Genomic DNA, 23,788 nt, shown 5'->3' on the forward strand with positions numbered 1-23,788 from the left:
TGCACAAGAGTTTGTTTTTTCAATTGGAACACTGATTATTTTTATATTGACAATCCCAGGACCTAAGGGGCAGGACACCATCAAGATTGCACAGAGTGAGACAGAAAACGCATTTAATCAGGAAGCAGTGCTTGGATCGTGGTTACAGGGCATAAGAGCCATTCAGCCACTTGTGTCTGTGCTGGTTCTCTGCAAGAGCAACTCAATTAGTCCCACTCCCTCTTCCCTTTCCCCATAGCCTTGAAAATTTTTCTTTTCGGGTGCTTATTTAATTCCCTCTTGAAAGCCTCGATTGAATCTGCTCCCACTGCACTCAGGCTGTTCATTCCAGATCCAGCACCCACGATGTTTAAAAAAAAAAACTTTCCTCATGCCACCATTAGTTCTTTTGCCATTCGCCTCAAATCTGTGTCCTCTGGTTCTCAATCCTTCCACCAATGGGAACAGTTTCTGCCTATCTACTCTGGCCAGACCCCTCATAAGTTTGACCACCTGTATCAAATCTCCTCTCAACCTTCTCTAAGGAGAACACCCCCAGCTTCTCCAGTCGATCCACGTAACTGAAATTCCTCATCCCTGGAACCACCCTCTCTGAAGCCTTCGTTTACATCCTTCCTAAAGTGTGGTGCCCAGAATTGGACACAATACTCCAGTTGAGGCTCAACCAGAGTTTTATAAAGGTTCATTATAACTTCCTTGTTTTTATAATCTGTGCCTCTATTTACAAAGCCCAGGATCCCCTTTTAATCACTTTCTCAACCTGCCCTGACGCATTTAACGATTTGTGCACATATACCCCCCAGTCTTTCTCTTTTTGCACCCCCTTTAGAAATATATCTTTGATTTTATATCGCCTCTCTTGGTTCTTCCTACCACTTCACACTTCTCGACATTAAATTCCACCTGCCATGTGTCCACCCATTCCATTAGCCCCTCTGTGCCCCCTTGAAGTCATCTCCACACAGTTCACAATCCTTCCAAGATTTGCATCATCTGCAAATTTTAAAATTTTGCTCACACACCCAAGTCCAGGTCATTAATATAGATCAAGAAAAGCAGTGCTCCTGGTCCAGTATGAAAAACAATAATTTGCCACTACTCACTGTTTCCTGTCACTCAGCCAACTTCGTATCCCTGCTGCCGCTGTCCCTTTTATTTCATGGACTTCAACTTTGCTGACAAGCCTGTTATATGGCACTTTATCAAATGCCTTTTGGAAGTCCATCAACTGCATTATCCTCATCAACCCTCCCTGTTACCTTATCAAAAAACGAAATCAAGTCAGTTAAACAGGATTTGCTTTTAACTAATCTATACTGACTTTCCTTAATTAATTCACACTTAGAATCTTTAAAGCCTCTGGATTGTAGGAGGGAGGGGGAAGTGAGGATATACAATGAATTACAATGTATAAATCAGACCTCACTGTTTGATTTTATATATTGGAGAGGTTCATACAGCAGTTACATAGAATTATACAATGCACAGCACAGAAACAGGGCATTCAGCCCAACCGGTCTAAGTTTATGCTCCACTCGAGTCTCTTCCTGCTCCTCTTTATCTTACCCAATCAGTATACCCTTCTATTCCTTTCTCCCTCACATTTATCCAGCTTTCCCTTAAATGCAACTATGCTACTTGCCTCACCTACGCTCTGTGATAGCGAGTTCCAAATTCTCACCACTCTCTGGGTAAAGAAGTTTCTCCTGAATTTTCCTATTGGATTGATTAGGTTGAGCCCATTTTCCCATCGAACACTAGAGATCAGTGTCATTGCTGCTGGATGGGACGTTGTAGCAACCTGAATGTTCATGCTAGTCCAGTTGCAGACTGGTCTGGGTCTCGACAGCATCAGGAAAGCTGGCCTCGCTGATCCTACAAAATCTTTTTTTAACATAGTCTTTTCTGGGTCCAGTGGGGAGCTCCCCTGATAGCTCAGCAAGTTTGTCCAATGTTAATCTGGACTGATTCGGTGAAAATTTGTCTCTACTTCCTGTGATGGGCCTGGCAGATGGGTGATAAAGAAGAGATTTTTCTCTTTGCCACAGGTACTGGGAGGCGATTGGTCGGTGGGATGAAGCTATTCAGTTGATGCCGGACTGTGCCGCACTCTACGAGATGAAAGCACAGGTATTATGCCAGTCTCCCAGCTTTAACTCGCTTAGTTCACTTTTCCTTTAGTTTTAATATTTGTTTCATGTGGTTATGTGTAACGTAAGAGCACCATAAGCCCAGCTACCCTGCCTCATTTTGATTGATCACTTATCCCATCCAATGTATTCTCACTGCAGAAAGTCATCTCATTGTCTCTTCACCTCATTTACACTGACTGCTTTGCTTTGTGTCAGCTGTGGTTCAGTGGCAGCACTCGCGCCTCAGAATCAGAAGGTTGTGCGTTCATGCCCCGCTCCAGAGACTAGGGGCTGGAGTTTACCTGACGTGAAAGTCGGTGGCGAACCCGCTTCCACCTAGCCCGGGAATCCGTCCCACATTTTACGGGTCCCTGGGCTTTAATTGTTCTGAGGCGGGACTTCCACCCACTTGAGGGAGGAAGTCCCGCCTCAGTGAGCTGCCGGCCAATCAGCGGGCTGGCAGCTCTTCGTCCCAGCAGCGCCATTGGGTGCAGTGGTCACTGCTGGGACTGCAGCCCAGCCGACACAATGGATCTTGGAGACGAGGTCAGTTGGGATTGCCTCACCAGGGGGATTGGTCCTTCCCTGGTGAGGCTGAGGTGGTCGTTTTGGGGGAGGGTGCGTTTTGGATCCCAGGGGTGGATTGGGAGGCGGGGGCGGGCCTCAATCGGACACCCTGTGCCCGACTGCCATGGCCCCCCGACCCTCCCTCGGGGTGCGAAAAGGCCAGCAGCTATCGCTGGGCGGTCCTTCACGTCCTTAGCACACCCGCTTGCCATGGGTAAAATACCAGTGGAGGCAGGCGGGGGCCCTTAAGTGGCTACTTAAGGGCCTTGATTGGCCTCGGGCAGGCGGGCCGTTCCCACCCCCCCGCCGGCCGTAAACTTGATCGGAGGCAAAAGCTGGGCGAGTAGGCCTCGGGAGCCTCCCGCTCAATTTTACGCTGCCCCCACACCGCCATCCGACCCGCTGGGCTGGCGTAAAATTCAGCCCTTGATCACTTCAGAGGCTGACGCTTCAATGCAATACTGAGAGCACTGTTGGAGGTGCCGTCTTTCAGATGAGATGTTATTAGTCATTTACGGCACAGAAGGAGGCCATTTGGCCCATCAAGTCCATGCCGGCTCTCCATGGAGCTATGCTGTCAGTCCCACTCCTTGGTTTGATCTCCGTGGTCCTGCAAGTCTCTTTTTCTCAGTGGCCATCCAATTTCCTCTTGAAGTCATTGATCTTCTTCGTTTCCACCACCCTTGTGGGCAGTGAGTTCCAGGCCATTACCACCCACTGTGTAAAAAAAAAACTTTCTCATATTCCCCCTGCATCTCTAAACCTGTTGTAGTGCTGTACATTTATAATAAATCTCCCTTCAATCTCTTTGGTTCCATGGAGAACAAACCCAGCGTTTCCAACCTAACCTTGCAACTCAAATCCTCCATCTCTGGAACCATTCTGGTAAATCTCCTCTGCATCCTCTCAAGGACCCTCACATACTTCTTGAAGTGTGGTTACCAGAACTGGACACAATACTCCAGTTAGAGCCTAAGCAGATCTTTATAAAGGTTCAGCATAACTTCCCTGCTTTTGTACTCAATGCCGCTAATTATAAATCACAAGATTCCATATGCTTTGCCAACTACTCTCTCGATATGTCCTGCTACCTTCAAAGATTGATGCACATGCACCCCCAGGTCCCTCTGTTCCTGCACACCCTTTCGAACTGTGCCATTAAATATATAAAAACAGAAATTGTTGGAAATACTCAGCAGGTCTAGCAGCATCTGTGGGGAGAGAAACTTTTTTTTATTCATTCGGGGGATGTGGGTGTTGCTGGCTAAGCCAGCAATTATTGCCAATCCCTAATTGCCCTTGACAAGGTCGTGGTGAACTGCTGCAGTCCTTGGGGGTGTAGGGTTACCAACAGGCAATAGGTGGTGGAGGTCGGGGGTTTGGAAGGTGCTGTTGAAGGAGCCTTGATGATTTGCTGCAGTGCATCTTGTAGATGGTATACACAGCTGCCACTGTGCATCAGTGGTGGAGGGAGTGAATGTTGAAGGTACTGGATGGGGTGCCAATCAAGCGGGCTACTTTGTCCCGGATGGTGTTGAGCTTCTTAATGTTAGAGCTACACTCGTCCAGGCAAGTGGAGAGTATTCCATCACACTCCTGACTTGTGCCTTGTAGATGATGGACAGGCATTGGGGAGTCAAGAGATGAGTTACTTGCCGAAGAAGTCCCAGTCTCTGACCTGCTCTTGTAGCCACAGTACTTATATGGCTGCTCCAGTTCAGCTTCTGGGGTCAATGGTAACCCCAGGATGATGATAGTGGAGGATTCAGTAATGGTAATGCAATTGAGCATCAAGGGGAGATGGTTAGATTCTCTCTCGTTTGAGATGGTTATTGCCCGGCACTTGCATGGCGTGAATGTTACTTGCTACTTATCAGCCCAAACCTGGATGTTGTCCGGATCTTGCTGCAGATGAACATGGGCTGCTTCAGTGTCGGAGCAGTCGCAAATCATGCTGAACAAAGATGTCACGGAACAAAGGCAAAGGAAGTGCTAATAGTTGTATGGACGAATACTTTGTCTTTTCAGAGAGATTGTTAATGGCAGAATAATGAACAGCTCTGTCCAAAAGCAAAATTCTGAAAAACAAGCTTACAGCAGGCACACGGTTTAAAATAAAAAGCATTAAATGCAATAAAATAAAATAAAAGGCAGCCATTATAAATTCTCTGAGTCCAGAGGGCTGTAGCCTGTCACATTGAAAGATGAGGTGCTGTTCCTTAAGCTTACATTGAGGTTCACTGGAACACTGCAGAAGGCCAAGGACAGAAATGTTGGCATAGGTGCAGGGTGGTGAATTAAAATGGCAAGCAACCGGAAGCTCGGGGTCATGCTTGTAGACTGAGTGGAGGTGTTCCACAAAGCAGTCCAATCTATGTTTGGTCTCCCCAATGTAGAGGCAATCGCATTGTGAGCAGCGAATGCGGTATACTAAATTGAAAGATGTACAAGTAAATCGCTGCTTCACTTGGTAGGTATGTTTGGGGCCTTGGATGGTGAGGAGAGAGGAGTTAACAGGGCAGGTAGTGCACCTCCTGCGATTGCGTGGGATGATGACAGGTGTTAGGGGTAATGGAGGAGTAGACCAGGGTGTCATAGAGGGAACGATCCCTTCGGAATTCTGACGGGAGGGGGAAATGTGTTTGGTGGTGGCATCATGCTGGTGGTGGCGAAAATGGCGGAGGATGATCCTTATGAAGGCTGGTGGGATGGAAAATGAGGACAATGGGAACCCTGTCACAGTTCTGGGAGGAAGGAGAAGGGTGAGGGCAGAAGTGCGAGAAATGGGTCGGACACGGTTGAGGGCATGTAAAGCACAGTGCGGGCGAATCCTCGGTTGTGGAAAAAGGAAGAGGTATCAGAAGCGCTATTGTCGAAGGTGGCATCATCAGAACAGATGCGTTGGAGATGGAGAGTGAAATGGAGTCCTTACTGTAGGCAGGGTGTGAGGAAGTGTAGTCGAGGTAGCTGTGAGTGTTGGTGGGTTAAAAAGGAATATTAATCGCCAGCCTATCCCCAGAGATGGGGACGGAGAAGTTGAGTAAGGGAAGGGAAGTGTCGGAGATGGACCAGGTGAAGGTGAGAGAGGGTGGATATTGGAAGCAAAGTTGATTTAGTTTTCTGTTCTGTTTTGTTGACGCTACCTTCAACAGCAGCTTTTTTTGTCTTCCTTTTTTCTCAACCAAGGAGTCCCCCTCACTGTGGTTGACAGGGCCCTCAACCGTGTCTGACCCGTTTCCCTCCCTCCCAGAACCGCGACAGAGTTCCCCTTGTCCTCACCTTTCATCCCACCAGCCTCCACATCCAGAGGATCATCCTCCGTCACTTAAGCCAGCTCCAGTGTGATGCCACCACCAAACGCATCTTCCCTCCCCCCCACCGTCAGCATTCCGAAGTGATCGTTCCCTCCGTGACACCCTGGTCTACTCCTCCATTACCCCCCCTGACACCTTCCCATGCAATCACTGGAGTTGTAATACCTGCCCTTTAACCTCCTCTCTCCTCACTATCCCAGGCCCCCAAATATTCCTTTCAGCTGAAGCAGCGATTTACTTGTACTTCCTTCAATGTAGTATACTGTATTTGCTGCTCACAATGCGGTCTCCTCTACATTAAGGAGACCAAACGCAGATTGGGTGACCGCTTTGCGAAACACCTTCACTCAGTCCAAAAGCATGACCCCAAGCTTCCGGTTACTTGCCATTTCAACACTTCCCCCCTGCTCTCATGCCAACATTTCTGTCTTTGGCCTGCTGCAGTGTTCCAGTGAACATCAACGCAAGCTCGAGGAGCAGCACCTGATCTTTCCATTAGGCACTCTACAGCCTTGCAGACTGAACATTGAGTTCAATAACTTCAGAGCATGACTGGCCTTTTTAAAATATTTTCTAACCATGTACCTGCTTTTCATGTAGTCAGAGCTGCTCATTATTCCGCTATTAACAGTCTCGCTGGATTAATGCTTTGTCTTTCACCACAAGCATTAACACAGGCTTTGCCTTTGTCCCAGGACAGCTTTGTTATTAATCGCCAGCTTTGTTATTTAGTCTCTCCTGCCCTATCAAACGCCTTTCCCTTTGATCTCTCCCCCAACCCCCTCCCCTCACTTGATTCCAGCTGGTCTTTATCTCCAGGCAGCTGGAATACAAAGGGTGGAAGGGACTGTATACCCTTCTCCAGTGTTCCTGTTTCATGGAATTGCACCTGTGCTGTAGCTGTCCTGGGATTGTTTGATGGGATAATGTAGAGGGAGCTTTACTCTTTTTCAAACCCCGTTTTTTTTTAGGTGGCCTTTATACCCCAGGCCCCTTTTATATATTTTATGTCGAGGAGGTCTTTATTCCTCAGGCCCCCTTTATTTATTTGATTTTTATACACATATTTTAAAAAATAACTTTAATAACAAAAAACTCAAATTAAAATGCCATTCTCGGCGTTGACAATGCACTCCAGTCCCTGCGGTGCCCTCTGGTCGCGGAAGGCCTCAAGTGTAACGGCAGAAATCGCATGCTCCTCCAGGGACACCTGGGCGCAGACGTAATGGCAGAAGAGGGGCAGGCAATCGGGGAGGACGGACCCCCTGACGGCCCGCAGCCTGGACCTGTGAATTGCCACCTTGGCCAGGCCCAGGACCAGACAGACGAGGAGATCCTCCTCGCGGCCCACTCCCCTCTGCGCCGGATGCCCAAAGATCAGGAGCGTGGGACTGAAGTGCAGCCGAAACTTGAGGAGCAGCCCCTTCAAATACTCAGAGGGGCTGCAACCTTGCACACTCCATATATACGTGGAACACAGACTCGTCCGGGCCGCAGAAAGTACAGGCAGCCTGGGAGTCCGTGAGCCTGCTTAAAAGTCTATTACACGGGACTGCCCTGTGCAACACTCTCCACCCCAGGTCCCCGATGTAAAGGGGGAGGACTCCCACATAGAGAGACCTCCATTGGGGTTTCCCCTCGCCGCCAGATGGTAACGCGGACCGCCAGGGCGTGTCCGGCCGGCTGACAAGGGCGAGGAAGTGGAGAGTGTGCAGGAGCAGCTCGTACAGGACATCCCTCTGCGCCGATTGGAATGGCACGGAGGGCATTTCCAAGAGGCAGCTCAGGTTGTGCGGGACCGGCTCCCAAGGAGGGTTTCGGGGCCTGGGTCCGATGAGTAGTTCCGGCCGAACGGGTGTCAGCTCCGCGCACCTGAGCCCCCTCGCCACCCACAATGATGGGCGTCCCGGGGGCTTCGGCTACTCCTCCGCCCGCCGGACCGTCCCCGGAGTCGGCCGTCCGGACAGCCGAGGCGCTCTCCTCCGCTGGCGGGGGAGCGCCCTGACTGGAGGCGACCATGCTCCAGACTCTGAATAGATCCCGGTATATACCACAGGGCAAGAATTATAGCTGGGGGAAAGGAAATTATGACGCGATTAGGCAAGATTTAGGATGTGTAGGATGGGGAAGGAAACTGCAGGGGATGGGCACAAACGAAATGTGGAGCTTATTCAAGGAGCAGCTAATGCGTGTCCTTGATAAGTATGTACCTGTCAGGCAGGGAGGAAGTTGTCGAGCAAGGGAGCCGTGGTTTACTCAAGAAGTTGAAGCGCTTGTCAAGAGGAAGAGGGCGGCTTATGTTAGGATGAGACGTGAAGGCTCAGTTAGGGCGCTTGAGAGTTACAAGCTAGCCAGGAAGGATCTAAAGGGAGGGCTAAGAAGAGCAAGGAGAGGACACGAGAAGTCATTGGCGGATAGGATCAAAGAAAACCCTAAGGCTTTCTATAGGTATATCAGGAATAAACGAATGATAAGAGTTAGAACAGGGCCAATCAAGGATAGTAGTGGGAAGTTGTGTGCGGAATCAGAGGAGATAGGGGAAGCGTTAAATGAATATTTTTCGTCAGTATTTACAGTAGAGAAAGAAAATGTTGCCGAGGAGATTACTGAGATACAGCCTACTAGGCTAGATGGGATTGAGATTCACAAGGAGGAGGTGTTAGCAATTTTGGAAAGAGTGAAAATAGATAAGTCCCCTGGGCCAGATGGGATTTATCCTAGGATTCTCTGGGAAGCCAGGGAGGAGATTGCAGAGCCGTTGTTGTTGATCTTCAAGTCGTCATTGTCGACAGGAGTAGTGCCGGAGGACTGGAGGATAGCAAATGTTGTCCCCTTGTTCAAGAAGGGGAGTAGAGACAGCCCTGGTAATTATAGACCTGTGAGCCTTACTTCGGTTGTGGGTAAAATGTTGGAAAAGGTTATAAGAGACAGGATTTATAATCATCTTGAAAAGAATAAGTTCATTTGCGATAGTCAGCACGGTTTTGTGAAAGGTAGGTCGTGCCTCACAAACCTTATTGAGTTTTTCGAGAAGGTGACCAAACAGGTGGATGAGGGTAAAGCCGTGGATGTGGTGTATATGGATTTCAGTAAGGCGTTTGATAAGGTTCCCCACGGTAGGCTATTGCAGAAAATACGCAAGTATGGGGTTGAAGGTGATTTAGAGCTTTGGATCAGAAATTGGCTAGCTGAAAGAAGACAGAGGGTGGTGGTTGATGGCAAATGTTCATCCTGGAGTTTAGTTACTAGTGGTGTACCGCAAGGTTCTGTTTTGGGGCCACTGCTGTTTGTCATTTTTATAAACGACCTGGATGAGGGTGTAGAAGGGTGGGTTAGTAAATTTGCGGATGACACGAAGGTCGGTGGAGTTGTGGATAGTGTCGAAGGGTGTTGTAGGGTACAGAGGGACATAGATAGGCTGCAGAGCTGGGCTGAGAGATGGCAAATGGAGTTTAATGCGGAGAAGTGTGAGGTGATTCACTTTGGAAGGAGTAACAGCAATGCAGAGTACTGGGCTAATGGGAAGATTCTTGGTAGTGTAGATGAGCAGAGAGATCTTGGTATCCAGGTACATAAATCCCTGAAAGTTGCTACCCAGGTTAATAGGGCTGTTAAGAAGGCATATGGTGTGTTAGCCTTTATTAGTAGGGGGATCGAGTTTCAGAGCCACGGGGTCATGATGCAGCTGTACAAAACTCTGGTGAGGCCGCACCTGGAGTATTGCGTGCAGTTCTGGTCACCGCATTATAGGAAGGATGTCGAAGCTTTGGAAAGGGTGCAGAGGAGATTTACTAGGATGTTGCCTGGTATGGAAGGAAGGTCTTACGAGGAAAGGCTGAGGGACTTGGGGTTGTTTTCGTTAGAGAGAAGGAGGAGGAGAGGTGACTTAATAGAGACATACAAGATAATCAGAGGGTTAGATAGGGTGGATAGTGAGAGTCTTTTTCCTCGGATGAGGATGGCAAACACGAGGGGACATAGCTTTAAGTTGAGGGGTGAAAGATATAGGACAGATGTCAGAGGTAGTTTCTTTACGCAGAGAGTAGTAGGGGCGTGGAACGCCCTGCCTGCAACAGTAGTAGACTCGCCAACTTTAAGGGCATTTAAGTGGTCATTGGATAGACATATGGATGTAAATGGAATAGTGTAGGTCAGATGATCGGCGCAACATCGAGGGCCGAAGGGCCTGTACTGCGCTGTAATATTCTAATTCTAATTCTAATTCTAAAAAGACAGGCAACACCCTCAGCGGCACGGCGAACGGACTCCGCCGGGAGCTGCGTGTCATCTTGAAGGCAGTGACGCTGGCAGAAAAAATACGTCACCAGCGCACACCATCTGGGAGGACGCTCGACGTACAGGTATCTCCACAGGGTCCGAAGGCGGAGAGTCGCAGCCTGGGCGCGGAAGCACACCAGCGACTGGCCTCCCTCCTCAATTGGGCAACTCGGACCACGGCAGAGACCCAGTGTTTCCTCTTGCCCCAAAAGAAATAGACCAGCTTCTTCTGGATCTTGGTGGCAAATGCAGGGGGCGGGGCCATAGTGACCAACTGGTACCACAGCATCGAGGCCACCGGTTGGTTTATGACCAACGCTCGGCCTTTGTAGGAAAGCACTCGGAGCAGTTCTTTCCAGCGCCCCAGCCGAGTGGTGACTTTCGTCTCCAACTCCTGCCAGTTTGCTAGCCAGGCTTCCTCCAGCGGGGCTAAGGTAGACTCCCAGATAGAGGAGGTGCGTGGTGCTCCACGCAAAAGGTGTCAACTCCTCCAGCAGGGAGTCCACCTGCCACTGACCCAACAGGAGACTGGAACATTTCTCCCAATTGATCTTTGCGGAGGATGCGGCAGAAAAGGTCTGCTGGCAGTCGCACATCCTCCGCAAATCAACGGGATCTGTGACCGCGAGGAGCACGTCGTCGGCGTAAGCCGAGAGGACGACCCGCATGGCCGGCTCGTGCAGAGCCAATCCTGTCAACCTCCTGCGAAGCAGGCACAGGAAGGGCTCCACGCAGATAGTGTACAATTGGCCGGACATGGGGCATCCATGACGCACTCCTCTCCCAAAGCGAAGGGGCGGCGTCAAGGATCCGTTAACTTTGATCTGACGCTCTGCGGTGACGTATAAAAGTCGGATCCGGGCCACAAAATGCGGCCCAAATCCGAAAGTGTGCAGAGTCCCGAAAAGGTAATCGTGATCCACCCTGTCAAACGCCTTCTCCTGATCGAGGGAGAGAAAGACGACCGACTGACCAGTCCTCTGGGAAAGATGGTCCTGGACAAGGTGGATGTTGTCCTGGATGGACTGGCCCGGGACCGTGTAGGACTGGTCGGGGTGGATCATATGGGCCAGCAGGGAGCCCAAGCGGGTAGACATAGCCCGAGCAAAGATCTTATAATTCGTGCTGAGGAGGGAGACCGGACGCCAGTTTTTATTGCCCCTCTTCGGCAGCCCTGCACCACGAGAGGGGCATAACGCCTGGTCGCCAGGCTTTCCCCCAGGACCCGCGCGTAATTGTCCCCCAGGACGTCCCAGAACGCCCTGAGGAACTCCACGGTCAGCCCGTCTAGCCCCGGGGATTTGTCCCTCAGCGCGCCCTTCTTCTCTTTGTACGCCTGCCACAGGGCCGGGTCCACGACGCCATGACCGAAGCGGGACTCCAAGTCGAGCACCTCCCTCTCAAGGCGCCCGATCTCGGCTTCCCGCCTCTTGGTCGACCCCTTCGCGTACTCCTGATAGAAGACATGGATGTGAGTCTTGCCCACATCCCACCATAGCTTCAAGGAGGGGAAGCCTCCTGCTTCCTTCTCCAGTCGACCCAGAATCAACGGAACGAGTCCTGGAATCGCTCATCCTCCAGCAGCCGGTTATTAAAGTGCCAGTACGTAGACCCCACCCGCATGCGGAGCGGAGTGAACTCTGCCCACACCAGGTGGTGGTCCGAGCACGGCACCAGCCGCATGGAGGCCGCTGAGATGCGGGAGACGTATGCCTGTGAAAAGTAGAGGCAGTCGATTCCGGACCCCCCCCTCCCCCCCCTCGAGACCTCCACGTGAAGGCACTGGAGTCGGGATGGAGATTCCGCCAGATGTCCACCAAGTTGAGGGAGCTGATCAGTCCCCTCAACATCTCCACCGACGCTTGGCGGCACTGGGGACCGGAGCGATCCCCACCTCGAGGGTGCAGTTAAAATCCCCACCGAGGATGATGCACTCGCCGCTATCGATGGAGCTCGAGAGCGGACACTTCTTCAAAGAAGCATGCTTGCAACACGCCGGGCCTGGGCACATATACGTTCACAAAGTGGAGCGGCACGCTACCCAGGCGAACGGCGAGGTGGAGCAAGTGGCCCGGCACTCGCTGCTTGGCCCCCAAGATCTCCGACTGAGAAGTCGGGGCCAACAAGATAGCCACCCCACTAGAAATAGGGGTGAGGTGACTCATGTATTTCGCACCCTACCACTCCAGGAGCCAGGTGGATTTGTCTCCCGGAACGGTGTGGGTTTCCTGCAGAAAAACCCTTCCCTGAGGACTGAGAGATTGTGAAATCTGCGGTGAGACCCCCTGGTGCCGTTGAGGTTGAAGCTGGCTATGCTAATCTTCATGTCAAAGGTACTTAAAAACCGTCACCAACACCTCACTGTGAGGAGGGAGCTCCCCCGGCAACCCATTGAGGAACGCATTAAATCTGTGCCTCTCAACCAGTTTCACGCCCGCGCCCTTGGCCGCTTTCTTGAGGGCGGCACGGACGGACTGGATGATCAGCACCAGACTCGACCAATGGCCGAGGGCCAGCTGAACTTTATTGCGGCAACCCCTGCATGCCGTGTGGAAATCCCGGAGTTCCGCCGTGGGGGTGGGAGGCACGAGGGACTCCACCACCTCACTGGCGATGGAATCAAGGTCTTCCTCCGTGCCCCACACCCCATCCCCCTCCTGGTCGTCACCGCCAGCGGCCGACACACCCACCACACGCTGTGGGGTGTATGTCCCAGCCACGCCAGCTGGTCCCACCTCTGTCACGATTCTCCCCCCCCCCCCCCCCCACAGGATCGATGGTGGAGGAGTCCTCTCTGGGTTCTAGAATGGAACTGGAGCCTGTGGGCGCCAGCGGTTCAGGACCCCCTTCCATCTCCGTCCCCAGGCCAATGAGTGGTCCAGGGGAGATGTAAGTGTCCAACTCCGCAAATCCAGCCGGAGTCGGGATCGGAGGTGAAGAGAGGAGGCCATCTCCCGTCCTGTCAGCGCCCACCTGACCAGCAGGCGGGGAATTACACAGATTGGCCTTTGGGTCGGGTTCATCCTGGGCAGGGGCGTCAGGCTGTTGAGAGGGTGGCCCCTCACAGGTCTCGCCCTCACCCAGGACACCTGACCCATTGGCCAAAGGAATGATTTCTCCTGTGGGGTCCACAGACTCCCCTACCAAGGGCGGGTCGCCCACCTCCGGAGTTGACAAGATCACAGGGGGATCTCCCCCACCTCCATTCCGAGGGGTGGAGGGTTCACGCCCAGGGTTCGAGGCCCTGATCGTGCTGGTGGCAGGGGGAGCCTGAGGACCCACATCAGGAGATGTACCCTGTGGTTCAGGGCTTTCATCAGAGGAGGGACGTCTCCTCTTATTTCGGGAGGGGTGCGGAGGCTCAGAGACCTCCATGTCATCAGGGGCCTCTGCCTCCGCACCCACCTTTTGCCTGGTCACCCTGGGCCTGATCCCAGCCATGGGGCAGGTGGATTCCCTGGGAGCGGGTCTTGGGCTGAGTTCAGGCTCGGGTTGTGCCAGGGGACATGTCTCTTGACGTTTATTTTTCCTCCGCGCCTTCCTTCCACTTGGATGGGCTCCCCCCTCCCTGCTGGAGGCCGTGAAAACCACAGTCTCCAGCACCGACTCTGGTGTAGGTGAGGTAGGAGGAGGTGCAGGGGCGCCGCCCTGGGCTGCCGAGGTGGAGTTGGCGGCCGGGAGGTTGGGGCGGTTCTTACAAACATGCCCTACCCCCTTGCAGACATGGCACCGTGCCCCGTCTAAGGTCCGGAAGACGCGGTAGGCCGTCTCCTGGAACTCTACATTGAAATGGCCCTCTCTGACCTCCTCCCGCGCCAGCTGCATGAATAGCTGGCGGCGGAAGGAGTACACGTGCCAGAGGCTGTTCTCCCGAAGACCGAGCGGGACTGGGGTGAGCCCCATCTTTACCTCCCCCAGGTGGTGCAGGTGGGGAAGTAGGAGCTCACCAGGAATAAAGGGCGGGACATTTGACAAAATGATTCGTTGCGCAATGGCCTACAGGGGGTCCACTGGCAGAAAGGTCCCGCCCACGGTGAGCCCCTTGTTCAGGGCCAGGGACACATGCCGCTCAGTCTTCAGGAATAACACAGCCTTTCCGTACATTTTAAAGGCAGCAACAATGGCCGAAGGGCCGACAACCTCGGCCATTGCTTTCAGGCATGCCTCTATCGTCACGTTTGGGTAGATGTAGCTCTTGACCCCATGCTTAGATGTTATTAGTGCAAACGGTGACGGGACAACAGGTGCATCTGCAGCAGCATATGTACGGGAGGGCCCCACCACCGGCGAAGGAGGGCTTGCCATGTGGTCTAAGCCACGCCCACCCTGAAGAAACAAAGCAAATTTACACAGTTGAAACAAAAAAAAATTAAACAAAGTGGTGTGGGACTAGAGGAGGATCGGGGTAGGAAGGTAAAGGAAAAGGGGAGGATAACTGACTGAGTGGAGGAAGGGAGAGGAAGGCTGAAAAGGATGTTTGTTCCAACAGCCAGTTGGAGCACCTCTAACAATTAGTCCAAAACTATTTGTTGTCTTCCAGTTGGGGGGAGGCTTCTTCGCCCGGGACAGCTAGAGCCGATTTTTCACTAAGAGTCTTCACCCAGGCAACTCCAGCTGTCCTGAGCAAGCAGTTGGGGTGGGGAGGGAGCTCCCTGTGTGCAGGATGGAAATCAGCACCAATACAAATACAGGGGCCCCCGACCAGATTTGGTAGCCCCACCAGAGTCTTCCGGCCTTTTCTCCCTCCCCCAAACAGTCCAGACTTAGTCTTTCAGGTGCTCTGCCACCCACCTCTCCAAAACAATTGCAACCTTTCTTGATGGTTTCACTCCACTCTGCTGTCTCCTCTCTCCACTCTGCAGTTGCAGCAGCACAGGTACAGCTGCTCCTCCTGATTGCAGGCAGGAAGTGCTCCAAATTGCCCAGCCAATCCTGTGCTGTACCTGTCCTGGGAGTGTTTGATGGGACTGTGTGGAGGGAGCTTTACTCAGTATCTAACCCATTCTGTACCTGTCCTGGGAGTATTTGGGGACAGTGCAGAGGGAGCTTTACTCTGTATTTAACCCTGTGCTGTACCTGTTCTGGGAGTGTTTGATGGACAGTGTTACAGAAAGCTGTACAACTGATAAATTCTCTTGGGTAATGTGGTTAGATGAATCTAACCAATGCTGTCAGCTTTCTGTTTTTCTAAACTACAGCAATGGGGATGTTCGCTGATGATTACACAGGATTCAGTTAATTTTACAACTCCTCAGATACTGAAGCAGTCCATGATCGCATGCAGCAAGACTGGGATAACATTCAAGCTTGGGCTGATAAGTGGCAAGTAACATTCGCGCCACACATTGCATGGATTAAGGATTGGTTAATAGGAAGAGTAGGAATAAAAGGGTAATTCTCTCGTTGGCAGGCTGTGACTAATGGGGTACCGCAGGGATCAGTGCTTGGGCCCCAGCAGTTCACAATATATATCAATGATTTGGATGTGGGGACCAAATGTAATATTTCCAAGTTCACGGATGACACAAAACTAGGTGGGAATGTGTGTTGTGAGGAAGATGCAAAGTGGCTTCAAGGGGATTTGGACAGACTTAGTGAGTGGGCAAGAGTGTGGCAGATGGAATATAATGTGGAAAAATGTGAGGTTATCTAAATGTGAGATATTCGCTGCTCACAACGTGGGGCTCCTCTACACTGGGGAGACCAAACGCAGATTGGTTGACCGCTTTGTGGAACACCTCTGCTCAGTCTGAAAGCATGACCCCGAGCTTCTGGTTGCTTGCCATTTCAACAACACCCACCCCCCCACCCCCCGGCCCAGCTCTCGTGCTCACATTTCTGTCCTGGGATTGCTGCAGTGTTCCAGTGAACATCAACGCAAGCTCGAGGAACAGCATCTCATTTACCGATTAGGCACACTACAGCCTGCCGGACTGAACATTGAGTTCAATAATTTCTGAGCATGATGGGGCCCCCCATTTTTATTTTCAATTATTTTTTTAATATTTTTTTTACCAAGTGCCTGCCTGCTGTTTTTTTCATGTTTGTGCTTTGGGCCAGGGCTGTTCATTTTTCTGTCCATTAACACCCTCTCTGTACGAGCGCTTTGTCTTTCAACGCACCATTAACATTCCCTTAGCCTTTGTTCCAGTTAGTTATTCTCTGTGGCCTTGTCCTCTCAACACCTTTACTTTTGTTATCTCTTGCCCCACCCCCGCTTTATTTGCTTAAAACGTATTACAGTTTTAACCTTTGCCAGTTCTGATGGGTCACTGACCTGAAACGTTAACTCTGCTTCTCTCTCCACAGATGCTGCCAGACCTGCTGAGTATTTCCAGCATTTCTTGTTTTTATTTGAGGTTATCGAAAGCCTGGCTCGTGTATAAAATTAAAACACGACCCGGGCCTGACCCGACCACAGCCAACCTGACCCGGGCCTGAGTCCTTCAATTTTTTTCATGTCTGACCCGAAAATTTCAAATGTGTTATTAGTACAGAAAAAAAATCGTGTCAAAATGTATATTAAAAAGAAAACAATACAAAACAAAACCCGACCACATCCAAGCCGAACCCGGCCTGACACGAGCCTGAATGCTGGACACCGAATATCGACCTGAACCCGACACGTAGTCGGGTTTGGTCAGGTTCGGGTCGAGTAGCCAGGCTTTAAGGTTATCCATTTCCGTAGGAGGAATAGATGTGCAGAGTATTTCTTAAATGGTAAGAGATTAGAAAGTGTAAATGTACAAAGGGACCTGGGTGTCCTTGTCAATAAGTCACTGAAAGCTAACATGCAGGTGCAGCAAGCAATTAGGAAGGCTAATGGTATGTTAGCCTTTATCGCAAGAGGACTTGAGTACAGGAGTAGTGAAGTCTTGCTTCAATTGTATAGAACCTTGGTTAGACCGCACTTGGAATACTGTGTGCACTTTTTGTCCCCTTGCTTTCGGAAGGATATTATTGCCATAGAGGGAGTGCAATGAAGATTCACCAGACTTGTTCCCGGGATGGCAGGAATGTCTTATGAAGAGAGATTGGGGAAACTGGGCCTGTATTCGCTAGAGTTTCAAAGAATGAGAGGTGATCTCATTGAAACCTACAAACTACTTAAAGGGATAGACAGGGTAGATGCAGCGAAGATGTTTCCCCTGGTTGGAAAGTCTAGCACCGGGGGCACAATTTCAAAATAAGGGGGAAGCTACTTAAGACAGAGATGAGGAGAAATTTCTTTACTCAGAGGGTTGTCAATCTTTGGAATTCTCTACCCCAGAGGGCTGTGGAAGCTCAGTCATTGAGTATGTTTAAAGCAGAGATTGACAGATTTCTAAACACAAATGACATAAGGGGATTTGAGGCTAGTGTGGGAAAAAGCATTGAAGTGGATGATCAGCCATGATCATATTGAATGGCGGGGCAGACTTGATGGGCTGAATGGCTTACTCCTGCATTGAAGTGCCATAACTATCTCCTCTTGAGGTTCAGCGGCATAACCACTGGTGAATCAGCACCATCAACATTCTGGGGGCTACCATTGACCATAAACTCAACTGCACCCGCCATATAAATGCTGTGACTACAAGAGCAGGTCAGGGACTGAGAATTCTGTGGTAACTCACCTGACTCCTAAAGTCTGTCTGCCATCTACAAGGCACAAGTCAGGAGTGTGATGACTCTCCACTTGCCTGGGCGGGTGCAGCTCCAACAACACTCAAGAAGCTCAACACCATCCAGGACCAAACAGCCCGCTTGATCAGCACGCCATCCGCCACCTTCAACATTTACTCCCTTCACCACGCACAGTGCCAGCAGTGTGTACTATCTACAAGATGCACTGCAGCAACTTATCAAGGCTTCTTCAACAGCACCTTCCCAATCTGCAACCTCTACCAGCTGGAAGGACGAGGGCAGCAGATACATGGGAGCGCCACCACCTGCAAGTTCCTCTCCAAGTCACACACCATCCTGACTTGGAACTATATCGCCGTTCCTTCACTTGCTGGGTCAAGGTTCTGGACTTCCCTTCCTAACAGCACTGTGGGTGTACCTACCCCACATTGGACTGTAGAGGTTTAAGAAGGCAGCTCACCACCACCTTCTCAAGGGCAATTAGGGATGGGCAATAAATGCTGGCCTAGCCAGCAGCACTCGCATGCTATAAATGAATTTTTAAAAAAGGGTTTGACTTGCACAGTTAGTACTGATTAAGGCTTTAAACATAAATGAGTGAATTACTGTAATAGCACAGTGCTGAAATGATTTGATACAACCATATTCTGGGAAATGCAACCATTGATGATAAAGCTGTTATAAACAAAGTAGCCTCCAGAATTTAATTTACTTTATTTGAATAGTTAATGATGTTTGTCTTCATTTCTAAGATACCGCTCAGCAATCTAATTGAAAGGCTTAAGATTGAAATGTAGATAAACAATTTCCACAGGTTGTTGAGTAAATAAGGAGTACATTGGAACATAGGACAATAAAATAAAATCATCACCAAAACAGTGTAGGAAATGATTAGGAGAGACCTGGAATGCTCCTTCATAAACAGAGGTGGCAGGTGAATCCATCAAAGCTTTTAAAAGGAAAGGAAATAAATATTTGGAAAAGAAAAATGTTGAAAAGTATATGGGTCAAGGGTGGGTGACTGGGACTCGGTGGAGAGCTGTATTAGAGCTGCCATGGGTATGATGGGCTGAATGGTCTCCTCCTGTGGTGTAACAATTTCTGATTGCTGTGACTGACATCAACCAAGCACAATTATACAAGTCCTTAGTGGAAGAGATGGGATGTCCCACCATCCTATATAATGAGCAAGGTCATGCATGTAGGGAGGTATAATTGGCCCTTTCAGAGCAATGTGTCAATTGCTCTGCTACATGCTTCACAACTGTGGGGAGCCTCTGATCTTGTCTGCGTTCTTTTGGTAGAGATAAACTCAATCCAAGTGATGAAGAGGCGCAAAGGCATCGTAAACATTCACTTCTTCCACCACTGGTGCTCAGTGGCAGGAGTGTGTACCATCTGTAAGATGCACTGCAGCAACTCACCAAGCCTCCTTCAACAGCACCTTCCAAACACGCAACCTCTACCACCTACAAGGACAAAACGAACATCGGAACGCCACACCTGCAAGTTCCCCTCTAAGTCATACACCATCCTGACTTGGAAATATATCACCGTCTGTCACTGGGTCAAAATCCTGGAACTCCCTCGCAAACAGCATTGTGGGTGTACCTACACCAGACAGACTGCACTGGTTCAAGAAAACAGCTCACTACCACTTTCTCGAGGGCAGTTGGAGATGGACAATAAATGTTGGTCTTGCCAGTGGCGCTCATGTCCAGTGAACAAATATAAAAACATACTGAGCCTCCAACAGTACAGCATAGTGCTGCCCCTCTAGCAGAGCAGTGGTCCCTCAGTAAGTTTCCCCCTCCTAATAGGGTGGGGGACGCTCCCCCAGTGCTGCCCTCTGACATTGCGGCGCTCTCCCTGTATTGCCCATCCCACAGTAGAGCGCTGCCTCAGTACTGTTCCTCTGACAGTGAAGTGTTCCCCCACTACTGCCCCTCCGACAGTACCGCACTCCCCCAGTATTGCCTCCTCCAAAATACCACCACACTCCCCCATTACTGCTCCTCTGACATCATGGCGCTCCCTCCGCTGTTCCCTGCACTGACTCTCCAACATCACGGTGCTCCCTCAATATTGCTCCTCCGACAGTGTGACGCTCCCTCAATACTGCCCCTCCGACAGCACGGCGCTGCCTCAGTACTGCTCTGACTCTGGTGCTCCCTTAGTATTCCATCTCTGACAGTGCGGCACTCCTCCAATACTGCCTCTCTGACATATGGTGCTCCCTCAGTACAGCCCCTTCAACAGTGTGGCACTCCCCCAGTACTGCCCCTCCGACAGTGTGGCACTCCCCCAGTACTGCCCCTCCGACAGTGTTGCACTCCCCAAGTACTGCCCCTCCGACAGTGTGGCACTCCCTCAGTACTGCCCTTTTGACAGTGTGGCACTCCCTCAATACTGCCCCTCCGACAGCATGGCGCTGCCTCAGTACTGCTCTTCTGACTCTGGTGCTCCCTCAGTATTCTGTCTCTGACAGTGAAGCATTCCCCCAGTACCACCCCTCTGACAGTGCGACACTCCTCCAATACTGCCTCTCTGACATATCATGGTGCTCCCTCAGTACAGCCCCTTCAGCAGTGTGGCACTCCCCCAGTACTGCCCCTCCGACAGTGTGGCACTCCCTCAGTACTACCGTTCCGACAGTGTGGCACTCCATCAGTACTGCCCATCCGACAGTGTGGCACTCCCTCAGTACTGCTCACCCGGTACAATCCCTCAGACAGTGCGACACTCCTCTAGTACAGCCGTTCCAACATATCACGGCACTCCCTCAGTACTGCCCCTCTGACAGTGTGGCACTCTCTCAGTACTGCCCCTCCGACAGTACTACCCCTGCAACAGTGTGGCACTCCCTCAGTACTGTCCCTCGGACAGTGAAGTGCTCCCCCGGTACTGCCCCTCCGACAGTGTGGCAAGTTGTTAATCTTAGAAGTGGGATGGGAAAGTGCTGAGTTGTGGTTCCCTATGGATTGTTATAGAGACTATTAGCAGTGACCTGGCCGCACTACTCAACACTTCCCTCCTTCCTGCAATCCTAGCCTACCAATATAAAATTCTAACAGGACTTGACAGGGTAAATGCAGGAAGGATGTTCCTGATGGTGGGGGAGTCCAGAATCAGGGATCATAGTCTAAGGATACCAGGGTAAACCTTTCAGGACTGAGATGAGGAGAAATTTCTTCATCCAGTGAGTGGTGAGCCTGTGGAATTCATTACCACAGAAAGCAGTTGAGGCCCAAACATTGTATATTTTCAAGAAGGAGTTAGATATAGCTCTTGGGGTGAAAGGGATCAAAGGATATGGGGGGTAAGCAGGAACAGTTTACTGAGTTGGATGATCAACTTTGATCATAATGAATGGCGGAGCAGGCTCGAAGGGCCGAATGGCCTACTCCTGCTCCTATTTTCTATGTTTCTATATTCTCTCTAACTAGTGAAAGAGCTTCCATATATACACTGCGTTTCACCACCTCAGGACCTCCAGAAACACTTCACAGTCAATGTACTTTTAAAGCAGCGTAGCCAGTGTTATAATAGAGGGAAATGTTAAAATAAATTGGTTTCGACTCTTCAGCCAATTCTTTATGTATTCCCAATCAAGATAGACTTGCATTTCTATAGCGCTGTTCACAACCTCAGGCTGTTCCAAAGCGCTTTACAACCAATGGGGTATTTTTGAATTGTAGTCATTGTTGTCATGTAGGAAATGTGGCAGCACCACAAGATCTCACAAGCAGCATTGCGATAATGAGCAGACAGTCTGTTCTTGTGATGTTGACTGAGGGGTGAATATTGACCGGAACACTGGGGAGAACTCCCCTGCTCTTTGAAAAGTGCCATGGGATCTTCTACATCCACCTTAAAGCACTGTTTAATGCCATCTGAAAGACTGCAGCTCTGACAATGCATGACTCCCTCAGGATTGCACTGAAGTGTCAGTCTAGTTTTTTATGCTCAACTTTCTGGAGTGGGACTGGAACCCACAACCTCCTGACTCAGGCAAGAGTGTTACCAACTGAGCCATGACGGACACAATAGGTAATGATGAGCTGATATAAAACTTTAAACCTCAGGTGTATAGTACTGTGTGCTGCTTTGGGCTGTATGCTGTTGGAAGGATATTCAGGAGGCTGTAGAGAGGGTATAATGCCGATTGACTAGGATGCTGACAGGTCTGAGGAAATACAAATAGAAAGACTTGAAAAACTGAGGCTTTTTTGTTAGAACAATGCTGATTATGGATACAGTAGAATTGTTTTAAAATTCTGAAAGAATGGGACAGGGTAGATAGAAGCAGACTGTTTCCAATAGCTGTGGGGTCTAAAATAAGGAGCTGTAGATCCAACATTAAATATGAGATTTAGAACAGAGAGCAGGAGAAAACTCAACACAGGATTGCGAGGCTGTGGAATTCACTTCCAGGGTCAATGGTTGAGGCAGAAACTGTCAGTATTCAAGATCAGATTGGAGAAATGGATGAAGGAACATGGGTTGAAGGGATATTGGGAACAGGAGGGATAAATGTGATTTAGGGCCATTTGTTCGTGTGGAGGGTAAACACTGACTGGGACGAGTGGGGCTGAATGGCCAGTTTCAGTATTGTAACCTCAGTATTCGCTAGAGTCCTCGCAATTTTAAGGGTGGCACAGTGGTTAGCATTGCAGCCTCACAGCTCAAGCGATCTGGGTTCGATTCTGGGTACTGCCTGTGTGGAGTTTTCATGTTCTTCCTGTGTCTGTGTGGGTTTCCTCCGGGTGCTCCGGTTTCCTCCCACAGCCAAAGACTTGCAGGTTGATAGGTAAATTGGCCATTATAAATTGTCCCTAGTATAGGTAGGTGGTAGGGGAATATGGGGATGTGGTGGGATTAGTGTAGGATTAGTATAAATGGGTGGTTGATGGTCGGCACAGACTCGGTGGGCCGAAGGGCCTGTTTCAGTGCTGTATCTCTAAATAAATAAATAAAATCAAACTTTGAGGTTACCTAGTTCTCTCCTGTGTGGAAATTTGTTAGATGACTTTTGAAAACATGACAGTGTAGTGGAATCCCCCCCCCCCACCACCCCCAACCCCCTCACACACCCCCACCACCAGTCAGCTTGTGATATCACGCACCCAAAAACCCCCATGCTGATTGGTCTGCTCCTTCTGAATTGACGTTCAAACACTTCCAGCCATCACCTCGAGAAGATGGCTTGGAGCAGACGGGGTGTTCCCCAGCAGTGCGTGTCTTCCACTTGGACTGTGTCTTCATAAAACTAATTGAAACTGCAAGACACAATTTTTAAATAAAAATTGTGTCAAACTGCAGCCAGAATGATCCTATTGATTTGTCACAGTGGGCTGTGAGTAGATCGCCAGAATAGGGAGTTTACCGTTGGCACTGGCATGAAAGCTTTCTGCAGGACCCAAATTAGAGACAGGCCTCTTAGTTAATAAGGATGTGACCCGACTGTAATGAACTGCTCTCATTCCATGACATAAAGCAGTTGAGGTATGGCCAGTGATTGCTAATGTCAATGCTATTCCTGGCTTGAGATTGCTTTTTTACATCAAGTAATTAGTTCAAAATGGGAAAACAGGTGGCAGCAGGAATTGAGGAAATGGAACTAATTTCCTTCCCCTGCCATTGGTGCTGTGTTTGTCTGTTTTTTGCCTACTTGTCACCTCTCCTTGCAGCTTTCCTCCCTGCATTGTTTCCTGGTGTGGTAACAAACTGGCTGGACTATGTGGTGCAATGAGGGGAGAGCTGGCCGAGTTACCTGACATACTTTTTTATTCCCAGAAGTGTATACAGCTGGGTTGTGCCAGATTAATAGAGGAGGTGGTAAGGAAGAGCTTCGGGAGTCTTGATTATGAT

The 23,788-nt window shown here is 50.1% G+C and overlaps 1 protein-coding gene across 3 annotated transcripts in view; it reads left to right on the forward strand.

The window, feature by feature from the left end:
* Positions 1–23,788, forward strand: part of ttc33 (tetratricopeptide repeat domain 33) — a 218,383-nt gene that overhangs the window by 49,498 nt on the left and 145,097 nt on the right. For all 3 annotated transcript variants that reach the window (XM_068029119.1, XM_068029117.1, XM_068029118.1), the window contains exon 3: positions 2,049–2,130. In XM_068029119.1, the coding sequence (XP_067885220.1) occupies positions 2,049–2,130 (82 nt within the window). The remainder of the gene's footprint in view (positions 1–2,048; positions 2,131–23,788) is intronic.

The sequence above is a fragment of the Heterodontus francisci genome, chromosome 4, assembly GCF_036365525.1.
Source record: "Heterodontus francisci isolate sHetFra1 chromosome 4, sHetFra1.hap1, whole genome shotgun sequence".
Taxonomy (NCBI): domain Eukaryota; kingdom Metazoa; phylum Chordata; class Chondrichthyes; order Heterodontiformes; family Heterodontidae; genus Heterodontus; species Heterodontus francisci.